We start from the raw sequence: 21,351 nt of genomic DNA, 5'->3' as shown, positions 1-21,351 counted from the left end.
GGATCCAACGCCCCCCCCCCCCCCCCCGAGCATTGGTGCGAGTGCTGGTGCGAGAACCTGAGAGGTTCTTCCCCCTCAGGCGTTTCCTTGGGAAGGAGTCGCCCTTACGGGGTGCGGTGGAAAATAGCAACCCTCCTTTGGGCCTTGATCTCTGTTTGACAAAGTCCTTTAGATCCTCTGGAGGCGACCTTTCAAAGAGCTCCCTCCACCTAGCTAGCCTGTTTTTCATTGCGCGTGGAGTCAATGCATCGTATGCGGTACAACCTTGCCAGCCGTGGGCGGGGCCAAGGCAGTGAAGGCAAAGAGCGTGGGGGTCGGATGTAGGAAAGAGCCCCCTCGCAGGGTGGACACTTGCTGAAGCCTGCTGAAGTCGACATGCGGCGGGGGGGGGGGGGGCGTGACGCTGGAGGACCAAGTATCTGAATGACAAAAAGAAGACCAAAAGATAGAAGATCCTGGGAAGAACGCGTGGAATTACATGGCCGAAGCCAAACCCAGGAGCGCTGCTGAAATTGGCCCGTTACCGTCGATGAGGAAAAGGGAACTGAGGTGTGACGCCGGTGGGCAGAGTCAGGGTAGTGCATGCTCTCAGGGCTGCACCCCCCGCTTGCCTCTAAATTTAAAGGGGAAGAAGGTCTTTCTGGTGAAAAAGGTTCCGTCTCCCGTCTCTACGAAGTATCGCCCATGCAATATGGAGGAAAAGGGGACTAACGACTAAGAGTACATTAGTCACTACGGTGAGTAACTTGTAATTTCTCTGATCTGGCAGTTAAGATGTTTCTAAAAGGTCTGCTTAGGACTTTTCCGCCTATACCACAATTTATCCCGAACTGGTAACTCAATGCGGTTCCAGCGGCTTTGATGGTGGCACCTTAATAACCCATCCAAAAATGTGATTTAAAATTCCTTTTGTGGACGTTGGCCTTCCTAATAGCAATCACTTCAGCGAGATGCATTCGCGAACTACAAGCCTTATGTACAGATCCTCCATTCACCGTCTCCCACAAGGCCCGTGTATCCCTCAGGCCACATCCAAAGTTCCTCCTGAAAGTTGTTTCGGAAATTACTGTCGGAACGGATTGTGCTACCAACCTTATTGCAAGTCCTTCATTTCTACATGCAATGCACAAGTGCATTCTGGACATCCTCCAGGTTATTTGTTTCCTTTGCAGCCCATGCAAGGGTCAAGCCATCGCCAAACAAGGCCTTGCTTGCTGGCTGGTGGGCTGTTTTACTCACTGTCTCGATCAAGGGAGACCGCTCGCACGTCTAGCTACTGCAAATTCAACCAGAAGGGAGTCAGCTGGCGGACAAGCAGTTGATTGCTTGATGTAGGAGCACCCTTGTTCTTTCCCTCCTTCACTTTATATTTAAGCATGCATAATGTGTTCTGTGGTACGCCTCCGTGTTGGGTACTGTGGAACTATTGTGTGCTTCATGAAAGTATGTCATGTGTCCACTGCTTGGTCTTCTATTCAAGCATGTGAAGTTTTAGTTACCTGTAACTGTAATTCGAAGGGATTGGGTCCTCCGACGTATTCCATATCTATGACGGGTAATGTCCACAGCTGTGCTGCTTCGGAAAATCTTTGGCGTCTGCGTCCTGTGTCGATGACGTCGATGCGCCGTCCCCGAGGACCTCCTCCGACGGCCGACGTCACCCGATGTGATAAGTAGGACGCACGACGCCCATAGCCTCAGTTCCGTTTTTTCTGCGAACGTGTTCGCTTCGTGAATCTCGGTGCGCCTCGATTCGTTGGAGTTTGCTGTTTTCAATTGTCGGTTCGTTGAACCTGTTCGGTTTGTTGTGAAGACCTGTTCGTGGCGATGTCTTCTTCGTCTTCAACCCCGCGTCCGGGCTTCAAGAAATGCGGGGACTGTGGGTCCAAGATGTCGGTCACGGACTCGCACGACGCCTGCCTCTGCTGCCTCGGGGAGAACCACGATACGGATGACTGTGTCGACTGCCAGTCGCTCACGGCAAAGGCCTTGCGGGAACGCAAGAAGAAGCTGTCGGTAGGCCGGGTGTCTAAGCCCCGGAAGTCGAGGTCTGCGGGGCTTTCGACGGATGACTCGAAGGGCGACTCTCCGCGTCATCATCGGAAATCCAGTGGGTCACCTTCCAGGAGTCGGTCTCGCCACTCCTCCGCCTCTTCGAGGCATTCCAGGAAGCACCGGCATAGGTCGCCTTCCCCGTCCTCTTCTGAGGACTCCGCCCATCGGCGGGTCGCTTATCCCTCCATGCAAGCAACACCGGAGGAATGGGCTTACTTCGGGAAGCAGATGCTAGCGATTCTTGAATCGCAGGGCACCGGTCCGTCCGCGCCTCCGAGTGGGGTCGGTCGGCACCGGTCGAGAGACACCGCTTGTACGCCTTCGGGCTCGGGTGGTCGGCACGGCTTGCGGGAGAGGTCCCGCTCGAACAAGGGTAGCCGTTCTTGCCATGCCCGTTCCAGGTCCCGGTCCTCGATGCGCTCGAGACCGCGTTATCCTGTGCCGTCTTCGAAGAAGACGTCGACGCCTGTGGCGCCGAGGTTGTCGACGATTTCTCTCGAGGCTCCGCCTCCGAGGGGGTCGTCGGCGCCTAGGTCTTCAAGAGACACGCTCGGAGCTCCGGCTTCGAGGCCTGTGTCGATGCTGGCTGGCAGCGCTGCAGCTGACGTCGACGCCGATTCGCTCGACGCCTTTTCCGCCGACTCGTTCGGCGCCCTCGACGCCTTTCGAGGCAGTGGTGTCGGAGGGGCCCCGTGGCACGGGGTTTGCCCCTAGAAAGGCTCTGGCTAAGGTCAGGCACTGCTTTGGTCCCCAGAGGTCTTCCTCTCCCCGCCTGGAGTACATTTCAGAGGGTGATGAAGGCTCTGATGGCGGCCTGGTTCCGGTTCCAGATGAACTTATCTCGGGCCATAGCCAGTTTGATGACCTGCGGCAGTCGCTGTATGATGCCAGTGGACTGGACACCTCTCCGGAGGTGGAGTTTTGTCGGCCGGAGCCTGGCACTCATGCCGATTCTTCATATCGGCGCCTTATGTCTCGGGTCACCGAGTATTTGAGTTGGTCAGCTCCCCCAGGGGAGTTCGTTCAGGATGATCTCATGGACATCCTTGATCTTGGTCCCCCCACTGACCCGGTTTTGCCTTTTCATATGGCTCTGCAGAGAAGGGTGGCGGCGGCTTGGACTGCTCTGGAGAGTCTCCTGGCAGTGGGCAAGTCTTTGTCGCTAAAATACCGTCCAGCCAGTAGCGACCCCTGCTACTTGTCTAGGCACCCCACTCCGGAGAGCTTGGTGGTGCAGGCGGCTACGGCCCCGGCAAAGCAGGCGTCGTATCCTACCATCCCTCCGGATAGGGACGACAAACGTTTTGATGGCTGGGCGAATAAAGTGTTTTCTTCGGGGGGTATGGCGCTTCAGGCGGCCAACTCCATATGTGCCTTGTCTCGTTTCACACACACTCTGTGGAACTGTGTTGCATTAGCGGCTGAACATATTCCCGAAGGGGACAAATGGGATGGTTTTCTTGCTATGATTCAGGATGGCAAGGATGCCATGTGTGAGGCCGTTCAGTCGGGTTTGGACTTGGCGGATTGTGTCAGCCGGTCCATGGCGGCGAGCACCGTAATGCGCAGGTTTGCGTGGGTTTACGGAAGTCTGGGTTCGCTCCTGATGTGCAGTCCCGGCTCCTCAACATGCCCTTTGACGGTGAACACCTTTTTGGCAGCAAGACTGATTAGAGCCTTGAGAGGTTGCAGACCTCCAAAGCTGCAGCGAAGTCGTTGGGCGCTGCAGTTCGCCAACCTCCGCCTTTTCGTCCTAGGGGACAGCAATGGAGGGGAGGTTCCTTTCGCTATTACTCGTCCTTCAGTAAAGCGAGGGGAGCTAGCAGTCAAAGAGGCCATCGTAAGAGTGCCAGAGGTGGAAATAAAGGTACTCGAGGTGCCAAGGCCGCTCGGGCAGTTGCCTCTTTGCCCTCATGCAACGCCGCAGCCGCTACCACTCAGTCATGAGGCCAGGACCCATGGTTCGCCGGTTGGGGGAAGGCTGGCGCAGCATCTTGTAGAGTGGCAAGCCATTACTTCGGATGTGTGGGTTCTGGAGATCATAACCCACGGCTACTGTCTTCCTTTTCAGCAGAGGCCTCACGACAATCCACCAGGGAGCCTCTCTTTGAAGAGTCCGGATCCGCTTCTTGCACAGGAAATTCAAGCTCTGCTGGAGAAAGGCGCCATAGAACTGGTGCCTGTAGCGGAGAGGAACAAGGGATGGTATTCCCCTTATTTTTTGATATCGAAGAAAGACTGGGGATTGAGACCTGGACCTGCGCGGTTTGAACAAACTCCTCAGGAAGGACAAGTTCAAGATGGTGACTCTTTCTCAAGTCCTCCAGGCCCTTCAACTTCAGGACTGGTTGGTTTCTCTTGACCTCAAGGATGCTTACTTCCATGTGCCGATCCATCCCAAGCACAAGAAGTACCTGAGGTTCGCGGTTGGCGACTCGCACTTTCAGTTTCGGGTCCTGCCGTTCGGATTGACCTCCGCCCCGAGGGTTTTCACCAAGCTCATGGTAGTGGTGGCAGCGCATCTCAGAAAAGGGGGGATTCACGTCTACCCCTACCTGGACGATTAGTTGATCAGGGGGAGCTCTCCCGAGCAAGTCCTGGATCATCTGTCCGTCACCTGCCACTCCCTTCACAGGCTGGGCTTCTCCCTCAATTTAAAGAAGTCCCATTTGACACCAACGCAGCGACTCCAGTACATCGGAGCAGTGCTCGACACGTCCCTGGGGCAGTGTTTTCCTCCTCAGGTGAGGGCTCTTCACAAACAGCAGATGGTGCACAAGTTTCATTTAGCCCAGGATCTCCCAGCGTCCGAGTTCTTGAGACTGCTCAGCCTCATGGCATCCTGCATTCTTCTGGTGCCAGAGGCTTGTCTGCAGATGAGATCTTTCCAGTGGGCACTCAAGCGCCAGTGGTCTCAGTCCTCCGGCAGGCTGTCGGACCCTGTTCAGGTGCCGCCCTCGGTGGCCCAGGACCTTCTGTGGTGGGCCGTCGAGGGCAATCTGATGAAGGGGGCCCCATTTTGGCTGCCCTGGCCGGAGGTGACAATCGTGACAGACGCATCCCTCACGGGTCAGCGGTCGTTGGTCTGTCGGAGTCCAGACTCCATATCAATTTTTTGGAGCTGAGGGCCGTCAGGCTAGCCCTGAAGGCTTTTCTGCCGACTGTGCGCGGAAAGAGTGTCCTGATTCTAACGGACAACACGGTGGCCATGCACTACCTCAACAAAAGGGGGGGGCATGGTCACTTCCGCTGTGCAGGGAGGCGATGCAGCTCGAATTCTGGGCCATCCAGCAGGAAGTTTCGATCTCGGCTGTTCATCTGGCCGGAGACGACGAGACGGCGGATGATCTGAGCAGGCAGAGCTCGATCTCTCACGAGTGGGAGCTGGCTCAGGAGATTCTCCTGGAGATCTTCGCCCTTTGGGGGACCCCTCAAGTGGATCTCTTCGCCTCCAGTGTCAACCGGAAGTGCGAAAGGTTTTGCTTGCGGGAATTTCCTCCAAAAGGAGCCTTAGGAGACACGTTCGTGGTGGAATGGTCATTCCCACTGCTGTACGCGTTTCCTCCAGTCCCCGTCATCCCGCAAGTGCTGCAGAGGTTACGGAGGTTCGGTTCCCGGATGATCCTCATTGCTCCGGCGTGGGCCTGGAGGACGTGGTAACCAGACCTTCTAGACTTGTCCATCTGCCCTCCACGTCGTCTTCCCTACCGAGACGATCTGCTCTCACGGGAGGGGGGGTCAGGTTTTCCATCCAGAGGTCAGATCCCTCAATCTTCACGCTTGGCTTCTGAAAGGTTGAGGTATAAGGATTGGGACCTCCCTGAAGACGTGATGGAGGTGTTGCTCTCGGCCAGGCGGCCGGCACCTAAGTCTCTATACCGTTGCCGTTGGAGAAAGTTCTGCGACTGGTACAGAGTTCAGAATGTGGATCCTTTTGAATGTGACATTCCCATGGTTCTGTCTTTTTTTGCTTTCTTTGGCCCACAGGGGCTTGCAAGTGGGGACCATTAAAGGTTACCTGGCGGCGCTGTCCATATTTAAGCGCTCGTCTGAAGAGTGTTCCTATTTTAAAATTCCTTTAATTTCGCAGTTTTTGAAAGGGCTCACTAATGTTTTCCCTCCGTCACCTTTTCTGGTGCCAGGTTGGGATTTGAACCTTGTTCTTAAGTTTCTTATGGGTGCTCTGTTTGAGCCTTTACATTCTTGCCCTTTGAGGACCCAATCCACTCTGAAAACTGTTTTTGGTTGCGGTTACTTCCGCTAGCAGAGTGAATGAGTTACAGGCACTTTCAGTTAAGCCACCCTTCACTGTGTTTCATAAGGACAGGGTTGTCCTTAGAGTTCGTCCTTCTTTTCTTCTGAAGGTGGTTTCGGAATTTCATTTGAGACAGAAGGTTGTTCTTCCGGCGTTCTATCCTCCTCCACATCCTGGTAAGGAAAAGGAGAGGCTCCATAGGCTTGATCCTAGGAGAGTGTTGAGCTTTTATATTTCACGCATGTCCCGGGTCAGAGTGGACGATCAACTTTTCATTGGTTACGCTGGAAAGCGTTTGGGACAAGCTGTGACGAAACAGACTTTGTCTCAGATTATTTTAGCTATCTCCGAGTGTTACCGCTTGGCGGGTAAGGATCCTCCGGCTGGCTTGCGGGCCCATTCTACCAGGGGAGTGGCTGCGTCTACTGCTCTGCAGATGGGAGTTCCCATTCGTCACATCTGTGATGCAGCCACCTGGGCTTCAGTACATACTTTTGTACGTCACTACTCCCTCGATTCCATCAGAGGGCAAGATCTGGCTTTTGGCAAGGCAGTTCACTATTCCGCAATTTGATTGGGCATGCTAAATTTGTATTCTAAATTCTTTCCCACCTCCTTGCTTGGTACTGCTTTGGGAGTCTGTCATAGATATGGAATACGTCGGAGGACCCAATCCCCTCGAAGAACAAGTTACTTTCTTACCTGGTAACGTTCTTTCGATGGGATGGTCCGACAACGTATTCCATATCGCTCCCTCCCTGCCTTCCCCGCTGCAGAATTTCTTTTGCGATTGCAGCTTGCGTTCCGCAAGGCCTTGTGTGTGTCTGACTGGCAGAAAACTGGTGGCACACGTTCTGGGAAAAAACTATAACTGAGGCTATGAGCGTTGTGCGTCCTACTTATCACATCGGGTGACGTCGGCCGTCGGAGGAGGTCCTCAGGGCGGCGCATCGACGCAGGACGCAGACGCCAAAGATTTTCCGAAGCAGCACAGCTGTGGACATTACCTGTCATAGATATGGAATACGTCGTCGGACCATCCCATCGAAAGAACGTTACCAGGTAAGAAAGTAACTTGTTCTTCTCCAAAATTGGTATCTTTCATAGATTTACATGCGTCCGCCTGCCACACGGGTAAGGCTGCTCTAGTATAGTCAGTCTATCAGTCACTATATTAGAGGCTCACAATCTGAGGATGGCTAACTGGGGTGGAGAATAAGCCCTACCAACTCATTGGCTAGGTAGAAAAGGACCAAAATGAGGTGGATGGACTACAAAAGTGAAAGCCAGATAGGTTTTGTTAGCAATGTACATTGCTTTGTTTGTACAATTTTTAAATTGCACAGGATTCCCAGTCTGACGACTGGGAATATTTAAGCATGTGACTCTATGAAATATATTAATGGTGGAGAAATACAGTTGCAGGTAAGTAACTAAGACTTGTTGTAGTGACTACTTTACTCTAAATAATGTTTCCTTCACCCAGGTCCTATGCTAATTTAAAATCATTCCAGTATCAGTTTAACTGTCATACATGGTACTTTCCATTAGAGCTTCTTTGCTTGGATCATTGTTCATCCAAAAGTAAAAGCACCAATGAGGTCCGGTTTAACCAGGTTTCACTTTGTTTTAAGACACAAGTAAAGCAAGTTTGCGTATTAATCGAAACAAGAACTGCTGAGAATGATGTCAGTGAATGTAAATGTGTTAAAGGACTAGATCTGAAATGGCACATGCAGCCTATCTTGATATTTATTTAAGAGAGAACATTTTACATTAACAAATTCTTATTCCATTGAAAATCACTGATGCATCCCTTTACTGACCTGTACTATCCAGTAAAAACAAAAGCATTTGTTTGTCTATAATATTAATGTTATTTATTTGCTGCTTTTTTTCCTCTTTAGAGAAGACTGCTGAATATTTTCTGCAGCACGTTGACAGTGCATGCGTGTTCTGGAATGCTAGCACCAGATTTTCTGATGGATACAGATTTGGTCTTGGTAAGCTAACTGATCATTTTCTTTGGCGTCATTGCACAATTATTGTAATACATTTTATTTTAATGGATTGCTTGCTCCCACAGATTCCTCATCTTGATGGATCATCCCCTTAGCACCTGCTGCTCAGACAATTTTAACAGGGAGCGCAGTGCGGCTTCACATAGTCTCTCGACTTCCTTGTGTCTCGACCACACCACTCCTCGACTCAAGATGTGATGTTGATCATCATACTTAAGGAATACACTTTGCCTCCTTACCTCATTTCCTTTTCTCCGGACGCTCAGCACACTGTTCGGAACATGGCTCGAACTTTTGATTCAAAACTGTCCGAATGTTTGGGCCCAAGCCAGGAGGATTCAAATGCTTCAGGGGTTCTAACTCGAAAATGTCCCTCACGGACCTGAAAATCTGTGTGTGGTGTCTGGGAGTGTGAAATCCTGCAGAGCAATGCAGTTCCTGTCGGTTAATGAACCCCCATCCAAATTGTCAGCTACAAAGTGCTCGGTGGACACAGAGGGGATTACTCCAGCAAAAAGACTGGGCGAGTAGGCGTCGAAAGAAATCTAAGAAACTTCTGCATTTGCATAGCATATCCCACGACTCTTCCTCCTACTCTCATAAGAAAAGGAAACACAGACACAGGTGTCATTGATTCGTCAGGTTAAAAGGGGTAAGTCCTACACTTCTAAATGGGCCAAGAAAGGTCCAACGCCCTCGACCTCTAAACACAGTAAAGGTTGCCTCAGCATCTGCACCGTCATCAGCGTTGGGGTGGAGGGGCGTTTAGGTCATGTCGAAGTCCCTCTTTCGACGCTAGGTCACCTGCGGGACGGAGGCTATGTGCCAGTCCATGCTGACTATCTGCGATGAGGAAGGGGAACCTATCCCTTTCGGGACGGAACCCTTGGTAGGGGTGGACATGAATCCACTACCTGATTTTATAACCAGGCGCGCTGTTTGAGTTGGTGGAAGGTCTGCACGACACAAGCAGGCTAGACACATCCTCAACATCGACATGCAGCAGGCATCTCCGTATGCGCACCCGAACGCCAAGTACTGCAAGGTGGTCGAGAAGGTGGTTGTTGCTCTCGGGCTCAGTGCTCCATCGAAGCACTACAGCCGTAGGAGTTGACCAGCATACTGGACAAGGGGCTGCATGCGGGACCTATTTTTCCATTCATCGTGGACCTAGAGGGCCAGATCATGCAACTGTGGCACTGCCCATGCTAGACTCCAGCGGTCGACACCTAGCTTAAGAAAAAGTATAAGCCTGAGAGGGGCGATCTTCCTTTCCTCACAGTGCCTTCAAGCTCTATGGGGCTGGTGGTGCAGGCTGCAACAGTGAACTCGAGAGCTTCCACCTCAACGTATAATCTCCCCACTGCACTGACAGAGAGCCGAAGATGTACGCTTTGCCCAAAAAGTGTTCACATAGGGAAGTATGGTGTTCAAGGTGAATAATGCCTCTTGTGCATTCACCAAATTCTCCCATGTCGTTTGGAGGACAATTTCAGAGGTCACTGACCTTTTCCCAAAGGAGGATATTGGGCACTTAGTTTGGACATTATCAAGGACGGCAAGGAGGTGACGTGTCTGGTGCTTCCGGCTGGCCTCGACACTGTGGATTGCGTTGGTAGGTCGATGGGCACAACAGTGCTGGGCAGGACCTCATATCTTTGAGGATCAGGCTTTTTGCCGAATGTCCAGGTGAAATTCTTAGACTTCGCTTTCGAGGGGGACCACCTGTTTCGACCTAAAACGGATAAGTCATTAGGAAAATGTAAGCACTCTAAGTTGGCAGCAAAGTCATTGGGATTTACAGTCCAGCAGCCAGACAGACTTACTCCTTTGGGTCAAGGGGTAGCAGATTCAGGCGAAACTACACCACCTTTTTTTTAAGGGGGCTACAGCTGCCATAGGCAGAATGGGGACAAAGGAGATTCTCGTGCCCTGGTATTTGTAGAAGTGCATTGACGGGCCAGTCGTCTACGGCCTCAACATCGACAGCACTGGCAACTCAAATAACCTCCGAGTTCTCTCCTCATGCTTCTCTGGTGGAAGAAAGTCTGTGTTCTTGGAGAGATGGAAGGAGATCACCTCCGACACCTGGGTGTGCCAGTTGGTGTAACTGGCGTACTGTTTACCTTTCCTCAAACGATCCCCTGGCAGACCTTCACTACCCCCACCGCCCGCTCAACAGCCGCAGCCCGAGCTCTAGGAGGAACTGCAGAATTCTGCTGAAGGCCGCAGTGGACAGGCCGCCAGCCAGGAAAAGCGAATGGTTTTTACCCCTGCTACTTCCTGGACTGTAGGGCCTTGAACAGCTTCCTGTGGAAGGACACATTCAGGATTGTGATGCTGAACGAAATTCTCCATGCTCTACAATCCTAGGACTAGTTTGTGTCGTTGAACCTGTAGAGAAGCCCCTCAATGCTCAAACCAGAAAAAATACAACCCACTATGGAAAAAGGCCCATCACACCTCTTGCAAGGAGAACAAGGCTTATTCTCATAAAACAAACACAAGTACGCAATAGCAAAGAACTCTGCTGCCACAGAACGCTCTGACGGAGACCACATAAGCAACAAGTTATAGAGGCCTATAGTGTCATACATTACATAGGTTACAGATCCGGGTGGCTGGATGGTGTGACACTATACATATCCTGCCTGCTCCATAAGGGATGCCAAGTCTTTGGTCCCAGCCTCTCTTGTCCATCTTCTTCCACGTGGGATGATTCTTTGCATGTCATCTGTGGCCTAATGTGCACCTGCTACTGCAAACATGGGCGCAGAGGATACTTTTGAGGTCACGTTAACTTGCAAACCCCAGCTTGATCCCAACACGTCAGCGTCTTTCCAAATCACCCCACCCTGATTTTAGGTTTACTTTCCACCATGGCACTGCACAGCACAAATCACAGGGGTCCAGAATGTGTGAACCAGTCTTTCTTCTGTGATCTCCCTGATAAATGGGAAGTATAACAGTTTTATGGTCGGTGGCCTGGGGCTGGCTGGTACCTCTGAATGCTGGGGTCTTGGGACAGAGGCATCTGGGCACTATAATTTAGGATTGGGACTGGGGAAGTTTGGACGCTTGTGCCCTCCTTGTGGGATAATCTTTGCACTGGGAAGCTCACGGCGCCCTCATGGTCGTGCAGGGTACCTTCCTTCTGAGCTATGAGTGCTAATTGTATAAAACAATGAGAGGTTTATGAATCTCAGCGGGTTTGGTCTTTCTTATGGATGTAAATGATTAAACCAAATCCACTTCACCTAAAGGTGAAATCTTCAAAAGTAAGTGTTTATTATGTGGGGGAGACCCCACCCCACTTCCGCCCACCCTATCCTATCCCCTTACCCCACCCATGTTTTCAAATTTACCCACTTACCCAACCAAATTCGGAGAAATGTGTTTTCGAAGATTTCGCGTTAGGTGTAGTGAAAACGGATTCGGTGAAATGTAGGTATACACTTTCTCACTGCTGGCCATGCTACAACCCGACCCTGCATGAACACACTAAGCTCTATGGTCTGGGCCCACGGCTACTGCCTTGGCTGCAGCACGGCGCTAAGACTCAATTTGACAATGTCCGCTATTTTCTAAAATGTTTCATTCTTAATACAATCTATAACCAGCTACATAAAAAACCTAACCATAATGCAGCGTAATAGACCACTGATCCGTTCTTCAACCCTGTTGGCTTTGGGGCAGTAAATTGTACACATCCGATGCTTGATGGCCTGTAATACTGTTCTCTCCTTGAACAACTCATTGAAGAAGTGGGTGCCATTGTCAGACCTTAATACATCGCACACTCCCCAGCGAGGGAAAACCTCTGACCGAAAATCTGGCAGCACACTTGGCATCTGGATGTGCACAAGGACACGCCTCCACCCATCGGGAGAAGGGACACACAACAACAATCCTACAATGACACCCATTATGCCTTTCCCCCATGTCCACGTAGTCGATGTGCAATTTGCGAAATGGCCCAGTTGGGCGTCTTATGGTACCTCGGCTAGTTCTTAGGGTGTGGCCAGTACTGTAACTCTGACAGATGATGCAATTTATCACTAACTTAATCAGAGTTTCTTGGCGGTTGGGAACAAACCAAGATTCTTGTGTCTGCAGCAATGTATTGTTTTGACAAATGAGATGGATGGTACAGCTGGTCGAATGCTACCAGTAACAAATCATGCAGCATTACCACTTTGCTCGTGCTGTCTTGCCTTCACAACAAATTGGTAGGGGATGGTCTCGGGATGATGGCTCAGGAGCAACGCGGTCGTCTTGGAAGCAAGACGACGCAGAGCTACACAAGTTCGGTCCACGCTTGGAAACCTCTGGGTATTAAGCGTGTTATAAATAACCAATTATAATTGAGTACACCTGCTTTTCTGCCACATTTCCTTTTCTATCTGAGGGGCTCGACCTTGTATCTCAATAATTTGCACCATGGGGAGTGAAGTGTAGGGGACTGGCAACTGCTCTAGTGCTCACGCTGCCACCGGATACTCAGAAATGGCAGGCACTGGGAGATGCACTGCGTGTTTCACATCTGTGGTGTCGAGTGAAACTAGGTCAGTATCATTAGTATGGGTGGTGCATTTCACCACCGCCATCAAAGAGGACTGAGAAAGCACCTTGATCAGTTTGTCTATTAAAGCTGCATGTTGCTCTGGGGACCCGTCAGCCCTCCTGAACCCTCTCCTCACCCATCACTCAAGCTCTGAATGCGCCGTTGAGGTACGTAGGCGGAGTCAGAACAAATAGTCACGCAACAACCCTGGGATGCTAGAAGCACTTGAATAAGCGCTATAGGGTCTGCTGCTTGGGCTGAATAGTGCATTGGTAGTCTTTATTGCATAGTAACTTCATACTCTGTCCACTAGACGAACAACTGCTGCACCAGTATGCCTCAAGCCTGTCCCCTGGTCAATAGTTTCTGACCAGTCAACGAAAAGGACCCCCCCCCTTCTTTCGAGCTGGCTGTCTTTTGCTTTTGGTATGTCCTCCTCTGACTCGAATGTTAGTCATATCCCGCAAGGTGTTCTTCAGTACATGTTTATGTCGAAAATGTAGCAGGGTTTACCATTTTGCACCTCACTATGTGGATGTTATGGGTGGACAGTATGATCTCATATGCCCACTGAGTGGTCAACGTTGATTTAGACTGCTCCAAAATGACGAACACTGCATGCTCCACATACAATGTTACAGAGCACCGCATGGTAATAATGGAGCTTTTCTCAATCGCACAAGTGGCTGCGGCAAGCGCCTGCTCTTTAGGGAACTGTCCCTGCATCACTGAATCGAGCACCCTGCTGTAGTAGGCCTATCGCTTGTGGCCCATTGTGCTCTTTGGGTGAGTACTGCTGTCATCATCTGGCCATTGGAATGGGAAAACAAATTGAACTCTTGTGTGTAGTCAGGGGTTGCTAACACTGGGGCAATGGATATGACCTCTTTCAGTTCATTGAAACTAGTAAGCATGTCTTCTGGCCAAACAATCTTCTCCGTTTTCTGTGCCTCCTTGAGGCCTTGCAAAAGGGGCCTGGTGTATGCAGCGTAGCCTAGGATCCATGCAATACAATAATTGCATAATCCGAGAAACCTTTGCATTACTTTGACAGTTTGCCCACAGATGCAGCACGTTCTGGTATTTGGTCCCAAATAGAGAGCTTCCTGGAGACAATATTGTAATTTTACTTTGTCCACCTTATACTGTTTGTATGCTAACAGCTGCAAGAGTGGCAGTCACTTCAGCATTGCTGCTCATTGTCACTTCACAATAGCAGATCGTCCACATATTGTATGATATTACTGGGCACCTGGATGTTCCCCAAATCTGCATGTAATCGGTTAAAAATACTAGGGGATTCACAGTACCCTTGTGTGCTCAAAGTACTTTCCGCCATGCGTAAACACAGTGAGTATTGAGAATCTGGGTGCAGGGGTATGGAAAAGAAGGCATTCTTATTTATTTTTAATTATTGTGTGATTTTGTTTTATCAATAAAACTTTACACACATGCAACAGTTCAAAACATTACATAACAATTATCATATATAAAATCATCAAACAAAAAGATTAATACACACTAAAATTGAAGAGAAAAGTTACAAAATCTCAGAAAATATCATTGTAATGAGTAAAATTAGAAGAAGTCTTTTACAAAATTCATTATTGTGATCACAAGATGCTCATTGGGTTCCACTAACAGAGTCCACACTAATGTTCATAAGTTAAAAAAGGCTGATTTCTAAAATAAGCTGCAAGCATCCGGTATTGAAGGTCAGAGTGCGGTGCATTCAATAATTACATGTTTTAAAGTTTCATTCTCCTTCATAGAGTACCGGCATGAACGGTCTGGATTAGTTAGTTTACTACGTGTCCCCAGAACATCCATAGTCAAAAAGAGATTTAACTTCAGGTGTACCCAGAAAGTCCTTGATTTCTTTGCAGGATGTCTAATAAAGCATTTCTGTAAATTATGAAAAGATTTTGTGTCAAATACAAAGTGTTCAGGCATTTTGTATGTTTCTAACTGGGTTCTATACCCGATCCAATCATTGTCATAAATTCTCTTTTTGACCTTCCAAGGAGTATATTCCAGGTCCGATAAGGATAGATCATTGGTCGCAAGTATGGACATTGACCCCTTAATCCATTGAGTTAGACTAGTGCAATTGTCTCGCATAACCGTTGCATTTAGTTGTTCATACAGGGTACCAACAGGATTGAATAGTATGCTGCGTTATAACTGTAATCTTCGCCAAGAGATCATAGCTTCCAGTGAAACCAGGCCCAAGATGTGTTGAATATCGGCCAAAGGGACACACGATGGAAAGGAGAGAACACGCTTCCAGATAATTGCTTCAACTCTAGACCACAAGAGGCCCTCTTCTCGTACCTCCGCTCTGTAAATCAATCTCAGAATCAAGATTTGATTGCACTTTATTACTGGAGCAAGAGAGAATCTACCATATTGATTATCAAAGGCTCGAAGCTGAGAGGCGGCCAAGACTGCTTTTAGCTCAGGTGCCTGGTTTGCTAGGAGCAATGATCTCTTGGATAAAAAAAAGTTACTCCGAGATACTTAAATTCGGATACTTCCTCCATTTTTCGACCATTAATAAACCAACCAAAGTTTCTTCTGCCTGACAGTGGCTTTTGTCGATTCATAATAAGCACCTTAGATTTAGGAACATTAATGTACAGACCCAGATCCCTAAAAGAAATGATCAATCGCTGTCAGAGAAATTTGCTATCCCACTGCGGTGTAGTCTAACAGAACTATATCGTCTGCATAAAGAAGGTGCTGCAGTTCAGTGGAACACAATTTTGGAGGGTTTGCAACAATAGTTGCCCAGGCCGCTCTTATCCCTAGGATGTACAAGTTGAATAGGAAAGGCGCTAACACGCAGCCCCGCCAAAGACATCGTTCTGCGTAGATCCATTCATTATAGTTACCTTTTTGATGTAGTTTAACCTTCAAACGAATGTCTGTATGTAGGTGTTCCAAAATACTAACCAGATATTCTGGACAACCCCATTCCGTTAACATCTTCCATACGCGTAAACGGTCTACGCAGTCAAACGCCTTAGTGATGTCTACAAAGGCCACGTATAGACTGCGCTTTGATAAAAGCCCTTGTTTGGTTTGTAGCCGAATAAGGAAGCAGTTAAGGGAAGTGTTGGCCCCCTTTCTGAAACCAGATAGATTGATGTCAAATTTCCCTGAGTCCACCGCCCAACGCTCTAGGTTGTGCAGTAAGATTTTGTATGAGGCATCAAGTAGAAAGATCCGCCCTATCTCCCTTCTTGAAGATCACAACGACCATTGCCTCCTTCCAGGTTGATGGAAATACACGAGACATCAACACTTTACGGTACAAAAGCAATAAAACCTTTGCCCATAACCTAGGAACAGTTTTTAAAGTGAGATTTAAGCCGTCCAGGCCCGGATCAATTTACTTTTTTGCCTTTTTAATTGCCCAAACTGTCTTCTGCGTCCATTTTCTAGTCCTCCCATAAAGTAAGGCGCACCAGCGCAAAGACAGAACCCATGGTAGAGGCACATATTTCAATAGGACAACCATATAAAGTATTAAAGTGAGCCACCCAAGCAGACCCAGAAATTGGCTGTACCTGGAGGGAGATCAAGAACCGCCTAACATTGTAAGAACCGCCAAAAATTCAACAAGTCTCTTCAGTTCAATGCGGATAGCATACACTCTGCGTCTTTCTGCAAAAGTAGTTACCTATGGCCCCTTAGCCAATTACGCTAAGTCTGTCTAAGTTTTTGTATTAGCAACAGAGCTACAGGCCCTAACCTATTAGCTTGCCTAATATTCTGTCTACGTTTTCTTTTTCTGAACCTAAGAGCTAAATTATGTTTATGGGAAGAAGTAAGAAATGACCTTGTATGTGACAACATGGACAGGGGGATTAAACCCTGCAATATAGTCTGTAAGTGGTGACCAAACGTGACCAGAGATTTGTCAGTAAAAATTCCCTCCATAAATGCGGTTCTACTTTACTATTAAAGCGATCAGCTATTATAGGACGCCATACGACTGCATGATCGCATGGTCTAATCTCAATGGGGGATAAAGCACGTATCCCCTATTATGAAATTCTACCCAGGAGAATCTAAGCTGCAAATGGTCGCTGTACTGACAATGTTTAATATTCAAATCATCAAAGCTGGTCGCTTAGGAGTCCCAGATAAACACGCAATCAAGTGTTGCTTGTTTGCTTCCACTAGGCCAGGTATATTTAGGAGGAATATCTACATCTGTTCTGCCGTTTAGAGGTGTTACATTTCTTTTGCCTAGAAAAGACTGCACCAGTCTGCCCCTAACTCTGGTGTTCTGTGTATATTGCAGATCATGAACTTGATTATACCAAGTAGAATCTAGGCATTCTGCGTTAATGTCTGCCATAATAACCAGATCAGTTTCTCTAGAAACACAGTGCAATTCAACACAATCATTGCAGATCAGAAATCAACCAGACATGTAGAGGCAGGGTTGTAATAAACATTTAAAACAACCAACGACTTCCAGGCACGATCCGTGACATCACACCAAGTAATCTTGGTTCCCAAAATATCCCCACGCCCCGGCGACAGTTTTTCCACTTTAGATACCAGTGAAATTCGCCAAGCAGTGAATAGGCCACCAAAGGTTCTGCCCTTTGACCCCTTTTGAGCAGGCTCATGTGAAATAACAGAACCATCTACAACTGGGATGTCTAACAAAGTTTCTTGTCTCGGGAGGATAGCTCAGGGGCAGCGTGCTCACCTTGGAAGCAAGACGATACAGAGCAACACGGATTCGATCCCCGGGTCCGTGCTTAGAAACCTCTAGGTATTAAGCGCGTTATAAATAACCTATCCTATAATATCAAAAGAAATAAGGTCTGCCTCCTCCCAAAGCAATCCATTGCAACAGAGTTGATAAAAACCATGTATATTCCATGAAATCAGTCGCATAGCCGGATTTCAAATACATCCGTTTTTGCCCCCGTTTATGCTTTTCGAGGGAATAAATCACATGAGCCCAATCATATGATACTGTACGCTTTTTATCAATAGAGAGACCTGCGCCAAACTAACATGGGTTCACGAGGTATTAAATCAAAGGCACGCATAGTGGTTTCCCTTTGATTGACAAAAGGCAATTCTTCACATAGATCAGTTAGCAAATATCCCATTTTACATAGCTTCTCTGATTCGGCCATAACCAAATTCCTAACCAAATGGGAATGAAAACCCACTTTTACTGTGTCCACCCTTCTAAAATCCACAAAGAAAAAAATGCTTGCAATGTCCCTAGATGTCAATGAGTATAACAAATGGATTTCTTTAAACAAAGCCAAAATATATTTGCGATTCAGCGGGTAAATCCTGTTGACCTTAAATGTGCATTTTATTGAGAGCCTAGGTTTTCCCCCCAAGTTCTTACTGGGCTTCACATGACCTGGAAGTGAAGACACTGCATCATCCTCCCTTATTACTGGAAGCTTAAATGGTGCCGTTGTTATTGGGCCTTTATGTTCCAGGGAAACATTGACACAAGCTCCCTTGAGGCTCTAAGCCTCCGTTCCTAAATAGTAAAAAGGGAAGATCTATTCGGGGTAACTGGGGCATGCAAATGGCAGGTACAGAATTGGAGGCAGTTATATTTAACACGCGTGTGGTCTGCATAGTTTCAGCCAACAAAGATAGGCTAACTTTTTGACCCCTTCCTCCATGGGTCAGAAAGCCCTTCAACAACTAATTAACAGTGTTTGGTATCAAACTGGAGTTGCTCTCTGACCAGTCAATTGAATAGGTAGAGAGCATTGAAAAGTTAACCTCATTATCCGTCACAATTTTGTCTTTAGGTTTTAAAAAAGCTGTAATTAAGCCATTTAATTTACTATCTGTTTGCAGCGGTTTAGACTTTTTGAGATGCGAGATAGAGCACGTGGCCACAGTAGTTTCCCTCTTCCGTGAAACAGGCGCCTTTTGGTTTCCTTGATGAAAAGGCCAATTCAAGACCCTCCTCATGCAAAGCATCAGGAGCCTGGTTTTCAGGGAAGACTTCGATCTGGGCTTTTTTTTAGACCGTAGAAATTTAAGGGAACCCTTGTTATTTTGGCTTAACGGGGCCTGAGATTTGTTTGCGTTTTTAGCTTTTTTTGGGTGTAAGAGTCTGGGCAAGGGGGAATTCCTTTGCCAATGTAACCTCTACAGTGATCCCTGCACTCTCAGTGGTGGAGCCCTGAGTAGACAAGGAGGCAGTCTCAGCCGTGTACTGATTCACAGATTGCAACATGGGTTCCACAACCAGTTGCAATGAAGCACAGATCGTAGCCGGAGAACCAACACAGCAGGGACCCTGCTGGACCCAACTGTGTCCAAGAGAGTTGTTTGAGAGGCTCTAGACAATCAGTAATGAGATATGGGTCTCCACGCCCTTTACCACCGTTAACATTATAAATCCCAGAAGCCATAATAAAACCTTCAATGAAATTGATTTTCGCAGAAAGATCCTTAAGGATAGAGCACACTTCACACATTTCATGCAGACTCTGGTCATTGCCTCTGTCCTTTGTATCCAGAATCCTAGAAAGTATTGGGAAAGAAAATGCATCAATTATGGGGTCATCCTGACCCAAGGGTTGGTTGGTTCTTGGAGGAACAAACTGATTATCTTGTTTATCAACAGTGCCTGCGCTCATGAATGGAGAAGAACATTGGAAAGAGTCAGGACCTGGCTGGTTAAAAAAGAAGCGGGCATCCACTTGATAGGGGGAGACTTAAGCACCACTTTCCTTGTGGATTTATGTAGGAAAAACACCTCCATAATCCCTTTGGAGTCTTTGGACAAATTACCAAAGGGTCTAGTGAATGAGTCCCCAATGACAAACCGGTTTTGACAGTTCAAGTGAAACTACCAGAGCCAATATTGAAATGTCTGACAAATTTGAATCTGCACAGTCCAGCAAATCTTCTGGGCCCACTTAACTTGGAGAGCATGTCATTCCCGGATATGCTTCTGTGATTTTATAATTTGCAGGCTCCGTTATGGGAAGCTTTGTTGCATCTGCCACCCCCCCCCTACTATATTTGAAGGCAACACTGAGTCTTGTTGCAAAAACAGAGGGGGGGGGGGCCTTAGCTAAAATGGCTGTTGTTCAGTTCATATTCATAGTATCTGAACAGGGAACCGGACCCTCACTCATGTTAATTCCGGCTCCCCCAGACATTTACTGTTGCGAAGACCATGCATCATGGGGAGACTTAAATGAAGGAGATAGCCAACCCTCAGAGATGTTTAAGAGGCAGCAAAGAAGATGACACACACATCCCAGTTCTGAGTGTGGTTCAATGGGTTCTACCACAGCATGCAATACAGACATTTCAAAAGAGATGGAAACAGCTGAGGTTTTAAGGGCCACTGCCCCGCAGTCTCCACAGCACAAGGCTAGCCGTCTCGAATGACAGTAAAGATGTTATAATTATGGACATGTTATTGGAGTGTCAACTAGGAACCAAAGATCCACTTTCTCTGAAACCTACTTCTGAGCTCTCTGTAGAGATGTGACTGCCAGGTGCTGGTGTAATTGACAAAGTGGTTCTGCTACCACTGCTAAGTTCCAACTCCGCCCAGAGCCAGAGAGCCCAAACACTGTGCTGCACTTCCTGTGATATTATGCGGGGTGCCTGAGTCCTTTCCACACCGACACGGTATAACTAACTGTATAGCTGTCACTGCAGTGGTCTTAATATTTTCTTTATTGCACGCTTTGAGAGCAGCACATAAAACAAAGGCAATAGACAGTGGGGTCCCATAAAATTACCTTAGATAGTCCTGTGGTATTAAGTTGGCCCCCGCTGCCCTCGTCTGTACACCATCCACCCAAACACCAACACACAGCGTGCAACACATTGCGCGTGCGCTTTGCGAACATGTTTGACTTTTAAGGTTTACAAACCTTAAAGTGACAGTGGGCAGAATTCCTTCCCAAATATACAGCGGATCTGTTCTGCAATCACCAGCTTGTAGACTCCAAAACACTTAGCGTGCAACACTTTGCGCGAAGGCAGTCTTCAAACCCACCACAGTGAAGTGTGTTGCTTGTTTTGGGATACTGCACAAAATGGTCGCGGGATTGGGAACTACAGGAAATTCTGCCTGTACAATGTCGTTCAAGGGGCAGAGGTCCTGGATCATTCTCCAACTTCCCCCTTCGCCTTTTTTATCGGGTATATGGCCGTGTTGCATGGGGAGTTGGAGGGCACAATAACTCCCTGATTTAGAAGTGTGGTAATTGTGTCTCATATATCCTCTTCTGCTTCTTTGGATAATGGATATTGTTTTACTCTGGGTAACGCTGCACCTGGTTTGAGTGTTAGTCTTACGGGTGTCACTCCCTACAAAAGTCCTTTATCATGGGCATTGGTTGTCCATAACCACTTAGGGACCTGCTCTAGATCTTTGTCAGTGAAGGAGGGTGGGGCAATAAGGGCCATCAAAGAAC

The 21,351-nt window shown here is 48.1% G+C and overlaps 1 protein-coding gene across 2 annotated transcripts in view; it reads left to right on the top strand.

The window, feature by feature from the left end:
* The window catches only part of ALDH18A1 (aldehyde dehydrogenase 18 family member A1), a 1,219,662-nt gene that overhangs the window by 1,175,990 nt on the left and 22,321 nt on the right, over positions 1-21,351 (top strand). For both annotated transcript variants that reach the window (XM_069611512.1, XM_069611511.1), the window contains exon 17: positions 8,218-8,313. In XM_069611512.1, the coding sequence (XP_069467613.1) occupies positions 8,218-8,313 (96 nt within the window). The remainder of the gene's footprint in view (positions 1-8,217; positions 8,314-21,351) is intronic.

The sequence above is a fragment of the Ambystoma mexicanum genome, chromosome 8, assembly GCF_040938575.1.
Source record: "Ambystoma mexicanum isolate Mex_15411 chromosome 8, UKY_AmexF1_1, whole genome shotgun sequence".
NCBI classification, from domain to species: Eukaryota; Metazoa; Chordata; class Amphibia; order Caudata; family Ambystomatidae; genus Ambystoma; species Ambystoma mexicanum.
Note: the sequence above shows the minus strand (reverse complement) of the source record. Positions and strands in the feature narration are given on the sequence as shown.